At 33.9% G+C, this 25,135-nt stretch overlaps 2 protein-coding genes across 8 annotated transcripts in view; one reads left to right on the plus strand and one right to left on the minus strand.

Annotated features, from left to right (window-relative positions):
- LOC130898148 (histone-lysine N-methyltransferase 2C-like) overlaps nucleotides 1-18,145 on the plus strand; it is a 35,290-nt gene extending 17,145 nt beyond the window's left edge. For all 5 annotated transcript variants that reach the window (XM_057807217.1, XM_057807218.1, XM_057807219.1 and 2 more), the window contains 15 exons: nucleotides 13-488; nucleotides 604-754; nucleotides 828-1,000; nucleotides 3,210-3,417; nucleotides 3,494-3,762; nucleotides 3,822-3,980; nucleotides 4,540-4,867; nucleotides 5,272-10,496; nucleotides 10,668-10,938; nucleotides 11,002-11,225; nucleotides 11,287-11,698; nucleotides 12,517-13,654; nucleotides 14,155-14,284; nucleotides 15,226-15,408; nucleotides 16,260-18,145. In XM_057807217.1, the coding sequence (XP_057663200.1) occupies nucleotides 13-488; nucleotides 604-754; nucleotides 828-1,000; nucleotides 3,210-3,417; nucleotides 3,494-3,762; nucleotides 3,822-3,980; nucleotides 4,540-4,867; nucleotides 5,272-10,496; nucleotides 10,668-10,938; nucleotides 11,002-11,225; nucleotides 11,287-11,698; nucleotides 12,517-13,654; nucleotides 14,155-14,284; nucleotides 15,226-15,408; nucleotides 16,260-16,352 (9,440 nt within the window). In that variant the 3' untranslated portion in view covers nucleotides 16,353-18,145. The remainder of the gene's footprint in view (nucleotides 1-12; nucleotides 489-603; nucleotides 755-827; nucleotides 1,001-3,209; nucleotides 3,418-3,493; nucleotides 3,763-3,821; nucleotides 3,981-4,539; nucleotides 4,868-5,271; nucleotides 10,497-10,667; nucleotides 10,939-11,001; nucleotides 11,226-11,286; nucleotides 11,699-12,516; nucleotides 13,655-14,154; nucleotides 14,285-15,225; nucleotides 15,409-16,259) is intronic.
- A 3,096-nt stretch (nucleotides 18,146-21,241) lies between these two features.
- Nucleotides 21,242-25,135, minus strand: part of LOC130898153 (lachesin) — a 114,310-nt gene continuing 110,416 nt past the window's right edge. For 2 of the 3 annotated variants that reach the window (XM_057807225.1, XM_057807227.1), the window contains 5 exons: nucleotides 24,395-24,532; nucleotides 23,407-23,556; nucleotides 22,593-22,640; nucleotides 22,321-22,422; nucleotides 21,242-21,552 (listed from right to left, as the gene is read on the minus strand). In XM_057807225.1, coding sequence (XP_057663208.1) covers nucleotides 21,419-21,552; nucleotides 22,321-22,422; nucleotides 22,593-22,640; nucleotides 23,407-23,556; nucleotides 24,395-24,532 — 572 coding nt within the window. In that variant the 3' untranslated portion in view covers nucleotides 21,242-21,418. The remainder of the gene's footprint in view (nucleotides 21,553-22,320; nucleotides 22,423-22,592; nucleotides 22,641-23,406; nucleotides 23,557-24,394; nucleotides 24,533-25,135) is intronic. The other variant, XM_057807226.1, reaches the window with a different exon arrangement.

Below are 25,135 nucleotides of genomic sequence, written 5' to 3' on the forward strand. Positions count from 1 at the left end.
GTTCTGTTTAAGGTACTATGGTTGAACTCCAAGGAGTCAGTGAAATTTTAGGAGGTCTTGGAGACGACGACGACGAACTATTAGCGGAAATGGGCGCGGATTTCAATATATTAGAATACGCCGATCCCGAATTGGAAACATTAACCGGAGGAAAAACGAATATCTTGGATTTGGAATTGGAAGAAGAACCGGTGAAGAAAGAAAAAATATCGAGCGGTTCGACTCAATCTACGAATCCGAGTGTAACTACGAATTCTAATACCATCGAAGTTAAAAATGAAGAATCGCAATCGTCTGTTAAAAAATCGGAACCAACGCTACCTCCTCCACCACCTCCACCTCTGGCTCTACCTCAACAGCAACCGACTGCGACACAGCACGCGGTTCCGGCTCCCATTCAACAACAGCCGCAACATCCACCCCAAGTGTCGGCACCGCCCACAATGCATCTAACACCCAATCAAATTCACCAGCAGATGGTGCACCAAGTAAGTAGAATAATATCATCAAAAGAAGAGAAACTTTTTTGTTGTTGTTGTGGTATTGATAGAAAAGCGAAAACATACCGTTCTGATTGTTTCAGAATAATAATTTTTATTTTAGGTACAACAAGCTGCTGCCCAGGGTAGACCAATGCCTCCAGGTTCTAAAATGCAAACTCCTGATGGTTTTGTCGGTATTGTCATGCCGAATAATACCGTACAATTACAAATACCGCCAAGTTATCAACAGAGATTATTATTATTACAACAATGTGAGTAAATTTAATTTTTCTGGTTAAACTGAATGATTTTTGGCCGATTAATAATCTAAAATATATTTTTTAGTCCAAAATCAAAAGCTCCAAATGCGTGTTGATAATACGGCGCCTCGTGTAGCAGTTCAAGTTGGAGCGGTCGGTCCTAGGATGGTAGCTTCTTCGGCTCCGCCGCCTCCACCTCCGCCTTATCCAGGACCTCCGCCTCCGTACCCCGGAAATCCCGCTCAATCTCAACAACAGGTGAGATTTCGATGTTTTGGTTTTAGGTTTTGAGCATGAGGCGTCGTTTTTTGGTTTTTAACTGTATATTGTTAATAATAATTTTGTATATATTAATAAAATACTGTGGTGGTTTCCTTTATTAATATTAACCAAATATATGAGATCAGAATTTTAAATAATGATAATTGAAAATTATTAAAAATAGTATGTGCCACGTGTTTACGGATGGGGACTCAAAATGCTTTTTTCAATGATATATGTATAAATGAAATTTTTGACTTTTTCTAACCATTCAACAAAAATATAGTCCATTCAAACCAAAATTTACAATATTGTAAATAATACAAGAGGATTTGTGGACGGAGTAATTGTTAGACAAATATAATTTTCTAATGGAGCAAAGTTAGTAAAAAATGATATTTTACATTCTAAAATTGTTTATATAGAGAAACTTTATTATGGAATTAATTATATAAATCAATTTTCTAAAAAAATAGTGTATATGACGATTTTTTCGCAAAACGTTCCGGCCTGTCCGGTTCTGCTTTTTATTACGTTGCTTACCGAGCTCGATTGAATAAAATCCTCATTATAGGATTGATTGTAATCAAAAATTGGTTCAAAAAAGTGAATATTTGTGTGAATATGTTCTAGACCATGTCTCGAAATGATTTTCTCGCACTTCAATCGAGCTAGTCCGGTCCTGCTTCCTATTTACGCTGCTAAACGAGCCTGGCTAAATAAAATCTTCATTATAGGATTGATTTTAATCAAAAATTGGTTGAACAAAGTGAATATGTTCTAGATCATGTTTCGAAACAATTTTCTTGCACTGCAATCGATCTAGTCCTGTCCTGCTATTTGTTTGTTTGATTATTCTGGAACAAAGTTATTTTTTTTTCATCCCAAATGATTTTTTTACAAAAACTCTGTTATTTCGGTCCTGCTTTTCGTTTTCTAGAAAATTCGTAATCTAGAGGAATCTAGAATGTACCGAGTTAGGTTTGGAACATGAAATTACCATTATAAATAATATAATATGGGCAGTTTAGGGCTACTTTAATCCAAATTAGAGATACAAGCAATAACTGAATCATCCAAGACGTGTAAAAATTTTTTTCAAGTTGGAGAAAATGATAATGTTTCAATTTTTTGTATTCAAGTGAGATTTTACATGAAATTGTATATAAAAAGCAGTAATTTGGAATAAACGTTTTCTCCATTTGGATTCCCATCTGTAAAATACTGTATATCATAAAAATTTTGTTGATAATTTTTGAAAATTTTATGAAATTTCAAAATATGCAATAACAGATTGATTAATTTTTTTAAATAGTGAATAATTCAGTAAATTTACAACTCATTTAACGCTTTCCCCCCTATTAATACAATTTACAACGAAAAATATATTTTAACAAAAATATCATAAAAAATATATATAAATTATAAAAAAATGCAAAAAGACTTATTATAATATAAAATGGAGGCTATTAGAAGTTAAAATGTATTATAAATATAATCAATTGCATGTGTGTGGTAGACGGGATTGAGAATGGGGCCTGGTCTTCTCCCAATGGGACATTTTCATCCCAGTACACTGCAGGGTTTTTCCATGCATCCACACTTGCAGCGGCGACCACTTCTCCTCGAGGTGAGATCTGGATACACACAAACACTGTCTCTTTATATCTAAATTCATCTCTTATTATCCACCATCCATCTTTAGCACCACTTTTTACCCCCTTTGCTTTCACTTAGGAACATTCTAATAGCATTCTTCCAATACTTCTGACAAGACTAAAAACTTGGCAATACTGGATATTGATACAAGAAAATTGCTGCCATTTTTTTATTTTTATCAGAAAAAAAGTGATAAGTGCCATTTTTTACCTTTTAAAAACTCTCACTATTGTTTTAATACCGATTGATTCCGATTCTAATGAATAGAACGGATTTTTTAGTAAACGAAAAATGTTTTTCAATATTTAGAATAACAAACTCATAAAAAATGAAGCATCAAAGTTATAAATTGGACTTATCACATTTTTTACCGCTATTATTAACAGCTTATACCCTTAATGCACAAAATTTTTTCTAAAACGACACATTAGTAATTCCTCATTCTCAAACCTTTTGGGAAACTTTGATGTGTTGCTTGTCGCATGTTTTTAATACCATCTATCGTTCTAAATATATGAGTATCTATAATTTTTTTTTACTTTAAAAGGAACAGCCGCTCTTGTTAGAAGACCTTCTAGAACAAGAAAAGAGAGAACAAGAAAAACTACAGAACCAACCGTCTAATCAAGAAGTTACCTCATCTACAGGCAACGAGAACGAATCTGCTTTACTCAGCGATCAGGATTTCGAAAGGCTCAAAGCTGATGTTTTCAATACAGGACCGATAAATAATGCCGCTTCTAATATCAATCAAGGTAACACTAATTATTTCAACCTAGTATACTGATTACCTTTTGCGTTGTGGTAGATATTTATTGAAATGTTTTTAAGGTAATCCTCTACAACCGTGGCAACAACTACCAAACCGACAAATCCCGGCACCGGCACCACAACCTACGATGGAGGTAACGACAAGAGTCCAGATGTTTAATGCTAATTTAATACCAGCTCCTCCTCTACCTCCCGAAAATATCGTAACGGATCAAGACAAACAGACCCAAATGTTGTACGAACAGTGGCTGAATCACCAAAACAACGTACTATCTCAACAATTGAGATATTACGAAACCGAAGTACAAAAATTAAGGAAAACTAGAAAGGTAAACAAAAAAATTAATGATTATTAGTTAATTATTATTGATAAAATTTCATTTTTCAGTCGTTGAACAGCAAACAGCGACAATTGAGGAAATCTGGAAATCAATTGACGGAAACGGACGCCGCCGAACTACAAAGAATATCAGCTGAACAGGCCATTTTGCAAAAACACTTGGAATCGAGTAGAAAACAGAGTCGACAACACGGAATGTTGATACAGGTATCTATCTAAACTATAGGCACTGCTCTTTATGTAGGTTGCACAGATTATACATTCACCTCAATTCTTTTATCATAAAAACAAATATTTCGCACATACAAAGTAATTCCAAATATATAAATAGGTCACTAAATCTCAGAGACTGATCACTAAAATCATAGATCAGTTTAATCTAATCATATTTCTAATAATGCACCTGCTGTTTGTTGTTACAATTACACCATGTGGTCCTTCGAGCCGGTTATAACACCTGGAAGGCCCGAAGGACCACACACTGTAATTTCGTATAGCTGAAGGTTGGTATAGTGGCTTCTTCACTTCTTCGTAACTGTTGTGAACATGTCCCTGGACTTAATGACCTTCGAAGTATATAAAAATGAAATTTTTTCGATTTAAGGATTTAAATATTGGACAGGTGCTTTGTTAGTTTTTTACAATATTTTCCAAAACTAGTTACCACCGGCTGACAGTAGTTGCACCCCCTACAAAAAGTAGCAATGTCTATACAGTTTAAACAATTTTACGTAATTCGTTATTACCCTTATTGGTCTATATGAAGGAATACAGAAACAAGCATCCCGCATCGAAGCCTAGACAGGAGCAAATACAATCGCCTCTAGGTCCACCATCGACGTCACCTCTTCATCATCCGAGTACGTCGCAATCTCCTATGCTATCGCCATCTTTATCACCTTTGACACAACATAATTCGCCGTTGAATAGTCCTGGTCCTTTGGTTTCGTCGTCGCCCGGATCTGGTTCAGTTCACAATCTGTTACAGAGTCCGAATAGCGTAACTACAAATAACATGTCACCCTTACAGGCGTCGTCTATGCAAGCTTCACCTATGCAACCCTCACCTCGAATAGGTACACCACATTCCCAAAGTGAGTAATAACATTTTTTTACAAATAATTATCGTTATTTTTGTTTACAGGTCAAGAAAAATCCATTACCAAGTTTTGTTTCTCTCATATAGGTTTTTCAAAAAAGAGCAGTTTAGTACACTTTAGAATATTCAGTGGTTGTGTATTCGACGGTATATAGACAAATAACGGTTTCTTTTTGAAGAAAAAACTGTCCTTAAAGACAAATGATGGTTTTTTTTGAAGAAAGACAGTATATAGACAAATGACGGTTTCTTTTAATAAAATATAGTCTCTAAAGACAATTTTACAGTTTGATTGTGTAAAGGCTGACATTTTTTTGTAAAAGACAGTCTTCTAACACATTTATTTCTACTTATTCTATCGTATTTACAGTTTGTGATATTATTATTTAAATTTTGTAGGTGAAGAAAGTCCGGGACCTGTCCAATCTCCTTCGCAAGTTTGTCTTCCACCTCCAATGTCTAGAATGACTTCTCCCCAACACAGAAGAGTGGTGACTAGTCCTGTCGGAATGTCCCAAATGAGATTTGTCAGTAATACGGTATTGCAACAACGAGTACGAATGCAATCACCCATACAAAACTACCAACAAAAATCGGCGACGCCTTCCCCTCTAAACAGTCCAACTTCCCAACAAATGAACGTCAATCAACAACTTCAGCTACAGAAGCTGCAGCAGCAGCAACAACAACAACAACAGAATATATTGGAAAATAATCAAGGCGATCCGGGCGTTATACATTCTCAAAGGACGACGCAACTTTTGCAACATAGAAATTTTATAAGGCAACAAGGACAAGCTATCGGACAACCTCAACCTTTAACACCGCAACAGCACCAGATGATGATACAACAACAAAAACAATTAGCTCAACAACAGCAGCAACAAATAGCTCAATTACAAGTAGCTCGAATGCAACAACAAAACAATCCACCGCATTCTCCTATGCCACCGAAAAGTCCTATGATAAATCAACAGATAATGTCACCGCATTCTATGCCACCTTCACCTATGCAAATGCCTCCTAAAAGTCCCATGGTGGCATTCAATTCCTCTAATCAACCAAATCCGAATTCTCCCGTAGGACGAAGTCCGGCGTTTCACCAAGGAATAAATCAACCACCTACTAGTCCGATGACTCATAATCACAATCAACCCCCGAGTCCTATGGCCAGAAGTCCCATGGTGAATCAAAATCAATCACCGCATAGTATAAGGCGACCACCAAGCGCTAATAGTAGTCCCGCTATGCCAGATCGTCCTCTAAGCGTAGAAAATCCCTCACCGAGAATGTCTTATTCAATAGATCATTTAATGGCAGCAGATAATTTACATAACAATCACCCTTCAATGCAATATAACGATAATTTTAATAACGAAGTAACCGATAATAATATAAGAGATAATACACAAACAGGAGGTGGCAACCCCAACAACCCATGTAATCCGATACCTACCCCACCGGACGTACCTAAAATTCGTTACTTCAAACTCGGTTTAAGAGGAGGTGCGCCTATGTGGGGATTCGGAAGAGGAGCTAAACGTATCCCAACACCACCGACCTCGCTCAACAACAAACCCGAAGATAAAATCGTTAACCAGGAAAATATGTTACAGAAAATGAAAAAGGAACCGCATTTGAGCAAAGTATCGATACTCAAAAGAAAAACGATACCGCCGGGGAAAATAGGATCGCTCGTTAGTACGGATTACAACGATTTAGACGACAGTTCCTCGACCCCTCCGATAACTCCGCCCCTAGCAACAACTAGCAGAGTTCAACAAAAAACTTTTCCGAAAAAAATACTCGAATCGAATTCGAAGGAATCGGTTATAGTGATGCACAGTCCGGAAAGTAAACAATTAGACATGATGGATTACGACGATGATACTAATACCGTATTATCGGCGGAAGTTTCTCTAAGTTCGGCTGCTCAAAACGACGAAGATATGGTGGAAATCGAAACGTTATCTCAACAAGATTTGGCCGAAGGATTATCGAGTCCGTTGGAATCGGATCAAATAGCCGACGAATATCTATTGTTTCCCGGTAATATGGTAGTAGATTTATCCGCCGGGGAACATTTTTCCGAGAAAGAAGAAGACGAAACCGCAGACGAAGAATTCAACGACGATAATATGCATATTGTAATCCGAAGTCCGACTACAAGCGACGACGAATACATAATGCAGAGTAAAGGGAAAAAATTCGATACGCCCGAATCGCCCGATCAAGAAGATAACGAACCGTCTCCGGACATTATGAATTACGAAGATATGACCGATCAGAGTAATAATACTCTAGAAGAATCGATTTCGACAAAAGAAGATTTCGAAGAATTGATCGACGAAGGCTCGAGAAAAAATAGTTTGTCCAAACAAGAAGTGACTGCTAAGCATATAAACGAGTTTCACAAATACGCCGGGTTTTTAAATTATTCCAAAAGTATAGCGCAAACAACGGCAACGCAAAGCAAAAAGGCAACACCGGCTAAGATAGCTCTAGTCACCGGACCGATTATTCACAATTTGACAACGACGAAAACGAATCCTTCACAAACGCAAAAAGTTACCAGCATTATTTTAACTCATAATTCGGCTTTGAGACGAAACGTTTTAAACGTACCGAAAATAGTTAGTACCGTATCACCGGCGATAACTATAGTGAGCGCCAGTACTTCCCAAATGGCGTCGATATTACCATCCAATTTTACGGTACCGGTTATAAGTGCGAGCGCGGTACGTCAACTGTCTAACGTTAAAGTTATCGATAAACCATCCTCGTCGTCATCAACTTTATCGATATCTAAAGATAACGTTTTACCTAAAAAAATATTCGAAGACGATTCAGTTTCACCGGATAGCAGTAATTGCGACGACGATAAATCCAAAGATTCCTTCGACGATAAAACAAGACCGGAAACAACATCAGAAATGAAATCGACGCTATTTAAACCGGAACAATCGAAAAAAGTTGAACATTTACAAGTTACGAATTTATCTTCGAAAGAATTCGTAACTAAACGAAGAATCCCCAGCCCGGTTATAATCCATAACACCCCCGAACTTAAAATGACAGCTCAAATAATCCAAGAAAGTCAAACTAGAATGAAAATGACGGCAACAACGGAAACGATCGATTCGTACGATTCAATCGACGATACGAAATCAGTAGTTATATCGATTCCTTCACCGACTCCTTCACAAGAACAAATGTTGGATAACATAGCTTTCCAAGCGTTGGAAAATCGACGTAGAGAATTCGATTCTATCGAAGACGTTTTGGATATGATAGAAAATATAACAGCAGAACCGCCGGCTATATTAGAAGAAAATAAAACCGATACTAATAACGTAGAAAGTAAAGAAAAAGAAATTAATAAATCGGAATCGACTAAATCATCGGTACCACAATTATCTCCACTATCACAACCGACCGATTTAACTACGAACATGGCTAACGCTTCACAACAATTAAGAACTTTATTATCTTCCCTACAAACTACTTCTACTTCTTCCCCTACTAACGTACAATCAATGGTAAAAAATTTCGGTCATAAAATTAGTAGTAGCTCTTCACCTACCGCTAGTCAACCGATAGTAGCTTCACGAGTAATACAACAAGCGGGAAGACAATCACCGGTAGTAACCACCATGAATACCGTAATAGTGCCGAATTTAAAACAAAAAGTCACTTCTTCGAACAGTACTTCGAGAAATAGTCCCGTAAAATCCACCACATCCCAAGTCATTACTTCCACCGTTAATTATAGAACGATAGGGGGAATACAATTGATGCCGGATCATCCTAAACTACCACCGGTTACCATACAACCGAATACTTCGATACAAAAACCCACAACTACGCAAAGCGATAATAAAAAACCATCATTAACGTTAACGGCGATGTTACAAAATCAACCGGCCGCTAATATGATGACCAAATCGACGGCGGATACTATAACCGCCGCTAGTTTATTAGGCTCGCCGATCAGTTTACCTAAAACCGGGTTCACTACTTCACTAGTTCAAGCGCAACCTACCGTAGTAGTACCGATCATATCGACATCGATACAAAATCAAACGTCTAACGTAACATCAGTTAAACCGAACGCGGTTAAAACCACTACGGATACCGTTAGTGCGGCTAATTTAATCGGCGGTAGTTTAACCAAAACCGTTAGTAATGCGACGTTGCTACAAACGAACGCGACTACTACGGTTCCGAATAGTAACAGACTTCAACAACATTCGACTACTAATTTATTACACAGTCAATTGACTAAAGTAGTTAGAAGTAAATCGGTCGATGATATTAAAGAAATAAAACAAGAAGATAAAATCGATGATAATATAACGGAAGATAATAAAATAACCGGTTGTAAATTATCCGCCATATCTACACCGATGGTAAATAAAACAGACGATTCTCAAAACGTATTATTGAAAAAATTATTACAGAATACGGCTTGCGCCAGTACTCAATCCCCACCTCCTATCGGTACTACTAACGTTTCGGTTTCTAAAGTTCCCATTCGAGAAACTTCTTTCGTATCGAGTCCGAGCGTAGTAGAACAACAACCGACTACACCTACCGTTACTACTGGACAACAATTCGATAATAAAAAGTGTTTACCGCCTACTAGAACTCCTAGCAGGGATGATTTATTAACCACTAGATCGTTGAATAATAATCAAGAACCGCAAACTACTTCGTCGATTAAAAAAGAAGTATCGGTACCACCACCACAACCTAGTCCTCTATTACCTACGAACGAAGTTAAAAAAGAATTTATAGACGAATCTTCCCAACAATCCGAAATATCCGATTACAGTCGACCCGATATACCGATCAAAGAAGAAATGGAAAATATAGAAACCGCCGCCGAAAAAGCGATAATAGATAAAGAGGAATTAAAAAAACAAAAGAGAAGAATGTACCAACAAAAGAGACGACAAAATCAGATATTGAATAAAGAATTGACCGGTCAACCGAAGAAAAGAGCGAGGAAATATTCGAAAATAGAAGAAGATTACGATACGTATATCGATGGGGTGTTAGCTCAATTGAGACAGTTACCGCCTATAACCGTATCGGAACCGATATTGAATCGAAATTTCGGTATAGTACCGTTATTCGGTTCGGGGGATATGTCCAAAATCGATACCAAAGAATATTCGACTCAATTCGGCGATTTGGAAGGTACGTACGGACACGCCGAATTACCCGGTTATACGGACTTTTATTCGACGAAACCGTACGGCGATTTGGATCCGATACCGGAAAAATTACCGGCATCGACTCATCGGGGTTTTTACGATCAAGAATTCCCGTTGATTAGATTCGATACGGAGGAACATAAAAAATTCGATATGTTTTGTCGAGAAGATACGCCGGATAGTATATTGAGTAGTTCGAGTCCGGAATGCGTCGAAATCGAACCGCCTTGTAAATTTATGGGATTGAGATTGATTAGCGATAGCGAAGAGGAAGACGAAAACGACGTCGATAGAGAAATGAATCGATCGAAGAATCGATTATCGCCGATCGTACCGATGATTAGACCGGTACCGATTAGACTGAAACCCGTCGGTGGAACGTACGTCAAGGAAAATGCCAGTGATGTAAGTATAACATTTTTTTAAAATCTATTCTGTTTTTGTTTACAAATAACAAAATGTCGGAATAAATATTTTTATTACCAGTTACGAAATGTAATTTTTCGATTTTCAATTTTGATACCATAGATTATTTTAATCGATACATTTTTCTAAATTATTTTCTTTTTCATTTAGAACAAAGAAAATATCAATACAGATCCCGTAACGTCGAAAAACAAATCGGAAAATAAACCATTCGTACCGACCAAAGATTCCGGTCACGTAACAGTAACTTTAACATTAACATCATCTGCTGCTGAAGATATCATGGGGGTACTAAGAGATTTAGCTAACATCCTACATATACCTGCACCTACCAGTTACCAAATCGTAGAAAGGACCACGACACCGCCGAGTCAAAAATTGGGTTTGTACAGAACGAAAGGCAAAGACGGAAAAGAAGGAGGTAATTACAATTTATTTAACGCATAGTATATTAAAATTATTATATATTTTTAAATATTTTTAGCTCCAATTGATATTCAAAGCATCCTCAACGGCGCTACCAAATTCTGTAAACATTGCGACGTTATTATCTTGAGCAACATGATACGAAGAAAAGTCTCCGATCTACCTTTCTTAGCCAAAGATTCCGAACTATTAAGCGACGGAGAAGAATTATTCTTTTGCAGCTCCACGTGTTACATGCAGTTCGCCCTTATGCACAGATCACCGTCTATATCAGAAGATAAAGTAAAAATTAAAATCTTAATAATTTTTTTCCCATTCGCTAATGTTTTAATTTTTTTGACAGGCCGCCGAAATCATCAATCATCTATCGCAGAAAGACAATTTCGAAACTAAAAATAAAAATGCGGAATCGTTGGATAATAAATCGTTGGTGTCTCAAAGATTATCCTTCGGGAACCGAGAATTGAAAAAAGAATACGAATCGATGGATACCAACGATTATTACGGTTACCTCAATAATACCGAAAAGAAAAACGTCGGCGGACGAATGTTCGATTGTTCGACTTACAATAAACCTCCTGCTAGATTATACAAAAACGTCAGGTACAAATTTTGGGCTCCGGGTTGTTTACAACCCAATCAGAAACACAAGATACCTACAGATAAAGAGATCATGGAACTGTTGTATAGAATGCAGATCACGGTAATGCCGCAATTTATGCCGGAGGATATTAGAAAGTGCATGTTTTGTCAAGGTAAAAATTCATCATTATTATCCACCATTTTCAATTGCGTCCTTGGAGTTTGTCTTGAGGTGAATAACACCACAAAGCTTCTTAATATCTTCTATCTTTATCTTTACACAAATTGTTATGTTAATCTTGACTCTAGCGTCTTGGTTATATTATGAAAATGGATATTTAAGGTCATTTAAAGTCACATCAATATAAAATAAAAGTAAGTAATCGATACGTTATTGGAATTTCAAGTGTCTAAAACACTTTGTACCACTTAACTGTATGAATAACAGATCCTAGTGGTTCCCATCGGAAGTGGTGAGATAAGTCACACACAAGTGGTTGTATCTCTGTCTGGGAAATTATTATGTCAGAACAGGTTCAACCTTGACATATTAACTATGTCTTATTTACTAGTCTTCATTAATCGTCATATATTTTAACTTTTTTGATTTTTTCTAGCAATATTTTGATGATTCTCTGCTACCTTTGTTAGTGAAACTATAATTTTTGCTACGGTCTAATGGTTGCTTTGTAGATTCTTAATTTGCATTAAGTACAAATGAACTACTGGTATTATGACATCAGTTTCAAAATGGCGTCGGCAATTCACACGTTATAAAATGTCGTCGGAAGGAAATTTTTGGCTGAAATTGAAAAATACTTTACTGTCTAAAGTTAAAGTTATCTTTTTTTTCATTTACTACAGTGTCTTTTCTCTCTTTTTATGGTAGTTCCATTATGTTTTTTCTTCTTTCTATTATACTGAGTGTTGATTTTACCTAGTATTAGTGTTGCTTATCACTATTTCCTCTTAATTATAATTTTTTTTTCAGGTATTGGTGATGGAGTAGCTGACGGTCCTGCGCGGCTACTAAATTTCGAAGTAGATAAATGGGTGCACTTGAACTGCGGACTTTGGTCCGACGGTGTGTACGAGACCGTAAACGGGGCTTTAATGAACGTAGAAAACGCTCTGCGTACAAGTTTAACAACCACATGTATACATTGTAACACGTTAGGAGCGACTATAAGATGTTTTAAAACGCGTTGTTCGAGCGTTTATCATTTATCTTGCGCCGTAAAAGATAAATGCGTATTTTACAAAAACAAAACCGTATATTGCGTAGCGCACGTTCCTAAAAACGAAAAAGATAACGAATTGACTACGTTATCGGTATCGAGGAGAGTTTACGTGAACAGGGACGAAAATAGACAAGTCGCCGCCGTTATGCATCACACCGATACCGACGATCTACTCAGAGTCGGTAATTTGATATTCCTAAACGTGGGACAGTTACTGCCGCATCAATTAAAAAATTTTCATACGCCGAATTACATCTACCCCATCGGTTATAAAATAATAAGATTCTATTGGAGCATGAAGAAACTGAATAAACGGTGTAAATATATTTGTTCGATCCACGAAGTATTCGGTAGACCGGAATTTAGAGTTTTGGTCCAAGAACCGCCCGAAGAAGATGTCGAATTCGTGGATCCGACGCCGAAAGGAGCTTGGCAAAAGATATTGGATCAAGTGGCGTCGCTTCGAAGGGAAAACGATTGTCTTCAAATGTTTCCGAAATTCACTACCGGTGAAGATATGTTCGGTCTAACTGAACCTGCTATAGTTAGGGTATTGGAAAGTATGCCCGGTATCGATACATTATCCGATTACAAATTCAAATACGGTCGAAATCCTTTATTAGAATTGCCGTTGGCTATAAATCCTACCGGTTGTGCTAGAACCGAACCCAGATTGAGGAATCAGATGCATTGGAAACGTTCCCATACTCAGAGGACGGTATTATCTACGGTCCGACCTATTTTCGGTCCTTCCACTGCCGGATCCGTTCCGAATACGACGACTTTGGGCGAATTGTCGTGTCCTTATAGTAAACAGTTTGTACATTCCAAGAGTTCGCAATATAAAAAGATGAAACAAGAATGGAGAAATAATGTTTATTTGGCGAGGTAAGTTTTTCCAAATTTTCCCGTGGTTTTTCACTTTATTTCGGGCAAAATCTAAACTAAAAATAATTGAACACACTGTATAATATCATTATACGCTAAAATTGATGCTTGGCTTAATAAACTTTAACAAAAATCATTTATCTATGAAGATATTAGACGAAATTATTTGTCGATGAAAAATAGAGACATGGGGTCCAAAAGTTTATTTGTCGATGAAAAAAATTAAAAGTAATCATTTGGTTTTTACATTTGTTGATAATTAAATGAGTTGAAAAGGTATAATAATAATTTGTTTATGAAAAAATGAAACTAAAAATAAAAAAAAAATTCACTTGTCGATGGAAAACTGAGATGAAGGGGTCCAAAAAAGTTATTTGTTCAAGAAAAAATGATAAGTAATCATTTGGTTAGTACATTTGTTGATAAAAAATCACTTAACCGATGAACAACGATAAAGGAAAGAAGAATAACCTAACCAATCGAATTTTTATTATTTTCAGATCAAAAATTCAAGGTTTGGGTTTATACGCCGCCAGAGACCTAGAAAAACATACCATGGTCATTGAGTACATAGGAGAACTTATAAGAACAGAATTAGCAGAATGTAGAGAAAAACAATACGAAGCTAAAGTGAGTTTTCCCTTGTTATTTTATGCATATCAAATTTTATGCCTACTTTTTAATTATACAGTTTGTCTCAAAAAATAGGATTACCAACCTAACCAACTTTGCATTATTGAACATAACCTCAACTACAATATGTAGAAGAATCTCTAATAGAAAATGGAATTATATTTCATAATGTTCAAGGTGGATTAGCATAGTATAAATGCATCCATGAACTAAATACATCCAAATATGGATGATATTCAATCCAGGACGAAATCGGTGAAACCAGTACAAAAATCTTGTCTTTATGTCCACATTGATGCTATGCTGGTACTTGAATAAAAAAATTAAGTTGATTAGAACTACATGGGTATGTTTCTGTTGGATACCAATCAGTTTGAAGGTTCTCGTCGGTTGGTACATCTGTACTGGACAATCTAAATGAGCTAAATAAGGTTCCGGGACATACTGGACTGGAGATAAATGAAATAGCCGGCAGACTAGGAGAGGACAAACCCTTCTGAGTTCTTTTATGGTATCAGTTACAGAACAATAGAGAAAGAAAAGAAGGAAAACAGGTTAATATTAACAAGAATCATGTTCGTGTACTGGTACATCAGGAAGGTACAACAGCAAACAAATGTATGGATCTTTCGAGATGAGCCAAAAAGCACGTTGAAGCAAATGTTGCCTCGGTTTTATCAGTCATGTGGCAACAGGAGTTATTGGAGAAATGTTAGAGGAAAGAATGTAATCTTTTAAATCACAGCTAAACCGATTGAATTTTTAAATCACCATGAGGGTGAGTTGATACCATATTGCCCCGATTTGGTACTCGATGAGTTTTTGTTAGCAAATATTTAAAACAAACTGCGTGGTCATTGGTTTGTACTATTAGAAGATATTTTTATCATTCAAACGAATGAATAAGTGTATTAATTTTTATTTATAATTTTTTTTAGAATCGAGGAATATACATGTTCCGATTGGACGAAGAACGAGTGGTAGATGCCACTTTATGTGGAGGCCTGGCGAGATACATCAATCACTCATGTAACCCGAATTGTGTAGCTGAAACGGTCGAAGTAGACAGAGATGTCAAAATAATCATTTTTTCAAAAAGAAGAATACTAAGAGGGGAAGAGGTAAGTCAAAAATTGTACATTTTACTATTTTTAATTCATTCAAAATATTAACATAGTTTTCGACTTTATAACCGCCCTAACCTAACCTAACATTTTTGTTCAGAATAGATATAAATTTCATAAATTATTTTTAAAATAATTATTTCAAATAATAAATTTGTTTAAGGTATCCCAAAATTAACGCCAATTTCTTTGTTTTAACATTAAATTAAAATTACGAGGTGTGATCAATAGTACGATGAAAAATTAATGTTCTTCAAAGTACTTTCCTTGGATAGTTGTGCCCTTTAGGGGTTGATACAGTCAAATATAACAAAGATCAATAATATGGAGACACCAGGCTTAACAGAAGAAGAAACGTGAATGTTTCTGCTACGTAGTGGACGAAACCTTCACATGGTTGAAGTGCTATTAAGAAATTCTAAAGAAGGAGCTGAATTGATATATTTGCTGTAAATACTGACCGTTCTCAGATCCTTTGAATCTTTAATACAACATGGAATTATTTTTCATAATGTTGAAGGTGGATTAGCAAGATAAAAGTCTTTAAATGAACTATATAGACATACAGTTATAAAGCCCCATTCTACAATACTATTTTTTGTTTATTTGGAGGTAGACGGCGCTATGTGCTCCCTCAATCAAATATACATTTCCCCGAACAGTTTCCTCATAGAAACAATAATCCTTCGACCCCAAGATACCTTTAGAACCTCCTCCTTAATGTCCTAATGGCATGTAATCAATTCAACTATTGGTAATACCGATAAATGGATTACTACGACGTAGAAAACGCCGAACTAATATGTTTTAATTTTGCACAAATATTTATGTGAATTTTTTGTTTTCAGTTATCTTATGACTACAAATTCGATATAGAGGATGATCAGAATAAGATTTCTTGTATGTGCGGAGCACCGAATTGTCGCAAATGGATGAATTAAGGCTTTGTTGCAATATTATTAATTATGACAATGTAAATAATCTATTTACGTAAATAATTTTTTTGTATGTCGATATACGACGGTTTATAGTGCCATTTTTATCGATTGCGATTTGTATACATTCCACTAATAAATAGCAAAAAACGATTGACGAAAAAAAAAACGTTTGGAATTTATTTTTCATTGGAATTTAATTAAAAAAAAAAGTATTTACCAAATAAAAAACAAAAAATGTGTAACTGCCATTCGAATAATAGAAAAAATAAATCCCGTAACGATTTTTTTTTGTCATTTGGACTATTATACTGAAATGGAAACGTCGTTTGGATTATTTATCGTGAGATGGTATTTTGATATACAATAATTAGGGACCAAATAGGAATATTTTATCATTTCGTGAGTAAATACGTTAAATATTAGCTTTTGGAGACTAGTCCCTATTATTTAGGTCGATCGGTGGGTAGTTTTATAAGAAAATTAGAAGAAAAACCGTTAAACATTCGATTAGTAAATGGCGTAAGGAAAATAGTTTTTTACATTTCTGACGGTTTATACAAGAAGAATTTTGATTTATACATATTTTAAATGGTGGAAATTTGACGATTTTTCTCGAAATTTTCTCATTATTTTAACTACCGATCTTCGAATCATTGTTATTCTCTAACATTAGATGTTTGTATATATAAGCAATTTATTTATTTATTTCTTTATAAACAATAACTGCGCGAATATTGTAAATAATGTAAGAAATGGAAACGCCGTTGTTGAATATATATATATATATAAAAAAAGAATACAAAAATTTTATTTCTATTGTAGATCGAGTGATTTCGTTGCCAAAAATGACGTTAAACTAATCAAAAACTAATTTGGAGCATAAATTTTATTTTAAACCTCAATCCATTTGATTTTCTCCATTTCTTTCAGTATGTTTTTCATTTTGTTCGGTTGCCTTTATATTGGAAACGTTACTCGAACGACTCTCAATTTCTTTAAACTGTTTTCTCTATCTCTAATTCCGTCTAATTTTCCTATACCTCAATCGAGCCCATTCACGTTCTTTGCTTGATCCTAATGTCTCCTAATACCCCGGTCAATTTAGACATTAGAATTACATAAATTCTCTATAAGCTGAAAATTAGTAAAATAAAAATATTAATAAGAAAATTCGGAAGTTTTTTGCGATTTTCACAAAATTATTCACTTCAACTGTTTAGTTTCCTTCATTTCTTCATTAATTTCTACAATATCATCTGCATATTATCTTGGATCACTAATTTATATGCAACCAAATATTTTTTTCTTCAAGTTGATTATTTTAAAACTTTATACAGGGTCAAAAATAATTAATAACTATCTAAAAATATTCATCTTGTATATTTATACAAAGTTTGTATTGAACTTTACTGAATGTATGTGCTAATAAAGGTCATTTTTGGTAAACTAATTAAGAATTGCCGTGCAATATTAACTTTATAAGTTTTTATAAACAAAAAAATATTGTAATTATTTTTTTTAAGAAAAAAAAAACTTTTTGCATAGGTAATGTTTTTGTAAATATTCTTTTTTGAAAGAAGATAATTTTATTTTGATTGGATAATTTGATTTTTATATAGTTTTTACTGTTTTATCTTTTTTTTTTAATTCTAGATGAGTGACAAAATTCACTTTTTATTAGATTAATTCTTTATTAAAAATAAAAAAAAACATACATACATAGTAGTGTGTTTATTTGTACAAGTTTTATTTGTATCTGTAAAATATGTAAATATAGAAAATGGAATATTAATAAATTGTTTTTTTTCCATCCTAGTGCTTCGATCCCTCATAAAACAAACTATGATGCGTTCCCTCCATTCCAGAATCCATTAGAGGTTAACTTCATTCTTCTTACTTAACTCATTTAGCTTTTCCAGGCATTATAAAAATATTTTGGACTTTATGACTTACAGCTCTAATAATTGCTTAGTGATCAGACGTATGGTTAGGGTACTTCCTTTCTAAATAAAATTGTTACTCAAAATATTTATTACCTTTTCTTGCTTCACCACTTGGGATCCTCAGTATTTCACACTTCGAAAGAATATGGATAGAGATTTCATCTTCTATATACCAGAATCCACAAGTTGCTTTCTCTGCTAACTACCTAGGATCTTCAAGTCGTTCATTGAGGCGGCACTACCTCCACAAGACTCTTGTCTTTCATTATTAGAAAGTTCAAGATGTAGTATTAATCTAACCGCCAAAATTTTCTATTTAATACACCTCGAGGTGTAACCTCTGGTTATTCTTAGTCTCTCACATTTCTAAGGAATAACGATAGAAGAATTTGCATACCTAGTGTCTGCAGGTGTTCACTGAGGTGGCAGTGCCCCAACAAGTCTCCTGTCTTTCTACTTTTCAAGAAGTCAAGATGTGGTTTTGATCCATTTTTCATACAATCAACTTTTTAGGTACTTTTTAAAAAACGATTAAGATACAGGCAAAAAAAACAAATTTCATTTCACCAATATTTCATTCTTCACAACTCTTTTATTTGTGGTACTCATCTTGCATCTTCTGTACTCAACCACCTAGCGTCTTCAAGACATCCATTGAGGCGTCACTATCTCGACAAAACTCCTGTCATCTACTCTATTTTGTGTCTTATACTCCCCAAGTTGTAAATTCTCGTGTTCCAGTTTGACAGTAAGTCAATCGAGGTTTCTTCTTCTGTATAACAGAACCTGAACTTTGCTTGAGACGGCAATGCTTCAAAAAGACTCTTGTTAGTATTCGTAGATTGTTCTTGTATAGACTGGTACAAATCTGTCCTGATTGTAGTTCTCCAGGAGTCAACCCCTGTAGGTTGTTCCAATAACTACCATCTACCTTGTTTTCCAAAGGTTTCAGGTCCTGTGAAGGGTTTATTTGCTTCTACTTTATCAAGTCTGTCAGCTATTTCGTTTCTCTCCACTCCAGTGTATCCCAGAATCCATTCCTCTTGTCTAGCTCATTCATTTCGAAGTTTATGACATTGTAGCTTAAAGCTCTAATAGCTGCTTGTCTATTGGACAAGATGATGATATCAGTTCAGTGCCCAAGCTTACAGAGTGTTTGGTCCGTACACTACTATTCCAGTTCTGTTTGTTATATTCGAGCATACTGCCCCTTAGCAGTGGGGTGGGGCAGAGATGAAAATGTTGACATCATTTTTACAACTATTTCGCTACATTTAATTAGTTTTATCTATAACTATTCATTACTTAATAAAAAATAACTATACAGTATTATTAGATTAACATAATTTAACACAGACCTGGCGGTTACAGAGTGAGGTAATTTAGTGCCCGTGATATGATCCCGCACCGCTACCCTCGTTTCCAGACCTGTATGTAAGATTTTCAAAACGATGTGCCAAAAAATAGACTAACGACTTCAAATTCAGCATCATAACTCATTGTTCATAAAACTTTTGACTTCCAAAAAATTAGAAAAAAATGTGTTGAAAACGAATAGTTTTTGCACTATTCCCGATATCGAGATAACCAAGACAGAGCTGATGAAAACCATTTTGAACAAATATTTTCTGTCGTGTTTAATATAAAATTAGGTAAACCCAATATTCACTCATTTGAATAAGTAAATTCGTAATTTTATTAGTAATTAGTGATACAGTAACACGTGTACAATCCTTCTTCTTTTTTTTTATTTGTAATGATGAGCTCAATCCTTAGATTATTCACCCAACTAAGTTAAGATTCCAGCGGTGTACATTCCGTTATTTTCAATGACAACTTGAATCTCTTCTTCTCTTTTATTCTATAAATTATCTAAGCGACACGATAGTTATTTATAAGTTCTTAATATATTACACTTTCAAAACTATATTTGAATAAGGAAGGTCATTGGTAACTAAGGGCAGTACATACTTTGAAATAAAAATGCAATTCTGTTACTCGTTTGTTTATGGAATCGTAATAAATACTTTGAGGTTAAGTAAACGTAACTTATCATAACTTGAGTTTCTAAATTGAATAAAATATCAATCTCATCTTGTATGTTTACTAAAATTAATTCGTTTCAAATCTAGAAATTATCATATATCGAATTGCGAAGTAACATTAATGCGTTGGCTGCATTGTTTGCATTTTTACGTGTCAAATAATAACTCTCACCAGTGTTGCCGGATCTGATTAGAAAATTACTTGAAATTATCAAAAATTGTATATGAAAACTATATAAACAAACGAAATAGTTTTCTGTATGAAATAAAGAAATAAGGGTAGGTGCGATTTAATTATACAATTTATTTGAAAAAGGGGGATACATTTTAATGTGTAGACTCGCTGTTACTTTTTAATCCATTTTTCGTGAAAAGTAATGCCGTTAATGTATCTGTTCGTCTCTGATGTTACTTTTCATTAAGACGCTCGACATTTGCACTGCTCAGTGGCAATGTTAAAAAGTTTTGCATAAATTGTGCTAGACTTTAAGTGAAGTAAATATGCTTTTTCAATCTAAAGAATCATGTTATTCTCATAATTAGTACAAATTAAAAGAAAATACGTAGATTATGAGATCGACGTTCGTAATTTTGGTTGGCAACGCTGAAGTTCTCGCTTTGCTTTACCGATTCAAAATACACTATGTATACAAAGATAATTGTATGTTTTGTGTTTTAATAAATATGGTATTTTTTCTCCCAATTATTGTTATTATATATTTAATTTTTAAAAAACATGGAAATCTAATCATTTTGGCAACACTGCGTCTTAATTTCATCAAACTTACCTGGTAACTTTAATGGAAATTGATGGATATGAATTACGAGGTCACAGTTGATCAACGTTGTCAAACTTCAAAAAATGGTATGGAGTTTAAGAAGGTTTGTATATAAAAACGAAATAATTATACAATTTATTTTCTTAAATATATGTAATTACATTCAAAATATATACAATGATTTTCTTTTCTTAAGGATATGCCTCGAGCTGTTTATTAAATTTAAGTCTATTCTAATCTCAAGCGTACAAAAATAGCCCACAGTCCTAATTTATGATCCGGTTTCAAAAAAAAAAAAGAAATTATGATATGTTCGAATGGATTAATTTAACGTAGTGCATTATAGATACAAGTGATGCTAATTTTATTAGACTATTCCGTAGAGAGAAACGATGAGCAGAGCTGGGACTATGGTAACTTTGAAGATCTACAATACCTAAAATAATGCAAAAAATCAATAACGGCTTGTTTTGTTTGTCGCATCCGCTATGATTACTTAAAAAACTTGAACATTTTGCATGAAATCTCAGTTAATTCGAACTCAAATTCTACGTCCCATTTAATTTTATTCGAATCAGATCGAGATATTTCCCCAATGCGGCACCTTGTTTTAGGGAAATAACCCAGTTCATTACATTTGAGAGTAAATTGAAAAGTTTTAGGTTAGATTTACTTTTTTTTGGTTAGTACCTAGTGATTGATTGGTTAAAATTTACGAATTTATTTTTATTTCACTTTTGTAATGACAAATCCATTTTAGGTTAGAATACAATAATACAATAACCCGAATGAATGTCTCAGTTTGCTTATGACATTGATTCAACTTTTTCTGACACTGACTCCACTTTTTATGACAGAATCAACTTTTTCTGACACTGACTGAACTTCTTCTGACATTGAATCAATTTTTTGTGGCACTTCCAACAATTATCGTCATATATTAACCAATCCACACAAACCTCGACAAAAAACACGCCCGATACTTTCTCATGAATTAGTATATCAGTGAAATTAGCATGAAAGTATATTCATTAGTTTTTGAGTTTAGAGCAAAGATACAAATACACAGTGACATGGATTTGATGCGATTTAACCTCATTCTCATAGAAATTGATCGAAAAAACAATATTTACAAGGTTATAATAAATCACTCACCACGTATTCAAACTTAAAATTCACCATAAAGAAATTTCTATTATCTCACCTTCTAAACTAACTCTCCTCGACGTATCGTTTCTTGATCTTTTTAAATCTGAATCGCGATACTTGTGACTGGAGCCGCTAAAAGAAATATTGTCTTCGTAAGCTGAAAGAAAAAAATTCGTGTGACCTTTCAGACAACGTAACAAAAAAATGAAATGAATAAAAAGAAATTATTAATCAGCATTTAGTTAGAAGTGCAATTTTTTATTTTATTTACAGAAATTGGTATCTAAATACAAATATCCTAATTAAAATAATTGTTGGGCATCTTACCTTGTTGCTTTTTATTGGTGTGTAAATATTGATTTGGATTAGGAATTCCTGAAATTAAAAAGAAATATTTTCATTTGTAAAAATAGGTATAGAAGTATGTATACATAATTTTTAGAGTATAATATAACCTTATCTTAAGGCGCCAGAGTCTGCGCAAATGTTCAAATGATTGTTGTATAACCACAGATTACCTATATTTAGATAGTTCACTATAATTTTATTTGTTTTGAATTTTTCGAACTGATAAAAAATAGGAAAATGTTTTAATTAACAAATTAGAAAATATTTTAAAAGCACTTATTTCCAGAATATAAGTGAAACCATAGATAACTATAATAGTATTCTTGAGAAAATTTCATTAATTAAGACATAATCCAACACCTAAATGATTAATGGCAACATTAGACGCGCCATGCATGACATAATACAAAATGGAGTCTTAATCGAGTTAGTTAGAGATCAGATATAACTAATTTCTCAAAAGTTATATATCCTCATATGGACTCAAAGCCCAAAAAAGTTTACTTATTTTTTGCTTATTTTAATATAGTTACTACGTGTTTCAAAATACCACAATTTTGATGTGAGGTAACTTCTAAAGCCTATAGATGAACGTATTTTCAAATTTGCCGCCAAAGTTAAGATCAAAATAACAACTTACGGCATTAGTACGTTCGCGCATGACACTGATTTGTGTATATAAAGTTTTTACGTGGTTGCCAAGCGTGTTTTTTTTTTCAGCAATTATAAAAATACCAAAGAGAATCTTACGAATCTTAGATAAATGTAGTTTAATGAATTAGAAAAAACTCACTATATACGTTGATTGTTCCTTCCATATCCCCTAAAGAATTTTTCGATATGCATTTATAAACACCGTAATCTTTTGGTTCTAACAAGTTGATCCTGAGTTTCATATGAACCTTGAATCCATCTTCGATAATTTCAGGAACAAACTTATTACCTGCAAAACGATAATAATTCAATCGTTTAACAAGGTTTAAAGTCAGTTACAATATTTCCTATAATAAATCAAAAGCAGAATCTAATTTCAAAGTTCTCATGTCTCCGTACCTACTATTAAACACTCGATCATAGAAAATCGATGGGCTCGTTACAGCGATGCAACTTGTAAATTTATACTTTCTTGTCTCGTTTGAATGGCTGAATACCCGGTTGCCCTTTATTCCTGTCATCTCCCACGAGATTGCGACTTGCAACTATCTTTAATTAGTCCGATCGCTTTTTTTCCAACTTTATCAAAGTAAGGAAATTATTGGAGATACGTTAAAAATATGATTTTTCATTCAAATATTAATTTAAGCAAATGAAACAAATGTTTAAGGCTAGCATATTCGAAAAAACAAACGAAACATCCGCACACGTCGAGATTTGGCAACTGTGTGACTTCAAAGGTGAATGAACGCTTGCATCGTCAAACGAAATAATTACGCAACTATAATTATGTTTATTATAGTTTTACGTGTATAACTTTTTCTTTCTATACATAAAATAAATAAATTATAGTATAATTTTAATTTTCATATTTGATTAATACTTGAAACTGTTAAAAAACCCTCATACGTAATAATACGAATTAAAATTAACGATATTATACAGGATAGGACACAGAAAACAGTTTATACATATAGATGTTATTTTATCAAATGTTTTTGTGACTTTTTATAATTAGTTCCACTAAAATCTTTTCGTTTGCAATATCAACTGGACTAAAATCCGTTTCGCTTTGTATCCTTTCCATCATTTCCCTACGGTATAGTTCTTACAACGATTCTACTTACTGTGTGGAATAATTTCTCCATTGTCTTTGGTCCAATAGTTTATTGACTTTGGAAAAGCTTGGGAGAAACACTCTAGGGTAACTTGCTGGTCATCGTAAGCGCCTATTAACTGATATTGTATCCAAACTGAAGGAGCAACTTAAACGTAACAGACATAAAAATTGGAAACTTATTTTGTTTTTAAAACGTATATACAGGGTGGGTGCTTAAGCATCGAAAGAATTTCAATGATTACAATATCCAATTAGGGGTGAAATTTACTCAATTATTTCAATATGTGAAAAACTCAAGGTCATTTCTCGCTTTGAACCTTTATTTTTATAGTTTCTGTATTAATTCTACATAACGGTACGAAACAAACCTAATTATATAGCTTATGTTTAAATATATCAATAAAATATGTAAATTTTTCACGTATTAATAAGTAAATTTTAGATTAAATTCGTAACTTTGACATTTATAGTCACAATTACACTAAACAAAATCTAAATATCTAAAGTGTAAGTAAAATGATTACTCGGGTTTCAAGATAAATTACATTCTAACCGTTTGTGGGCGCTGTTGCAAGATCAATTATTGTCGAAATGTCAGAATATAACGTTCTTCTGTTTGCCAGTTTTTAATTGCATTTTATATTGCGTCAAAATTAACGTTTCAAACTTATGTAATTTAGAATATATACCATTTGCAAAATTTTGAGGTTTACTCTTTATTTCTTATCGGTTGAATTCAATGTAATCA

The sequence above is a fragment of the Diorhabda carinulata genome, chromosome 9 (assembly GCF_026250575.1).
Source record: "Diorhabda carinulata isolate Delta chromosome 9, icDioCari1.1, whole genome shotgun sequence".
Lineage (NCBI taxonomy): Eukaryota > Metazoa > Arthropoda > Insecta > Coleoptera > Chrysomelidae > Diorhabda > Diorhabda carinulata.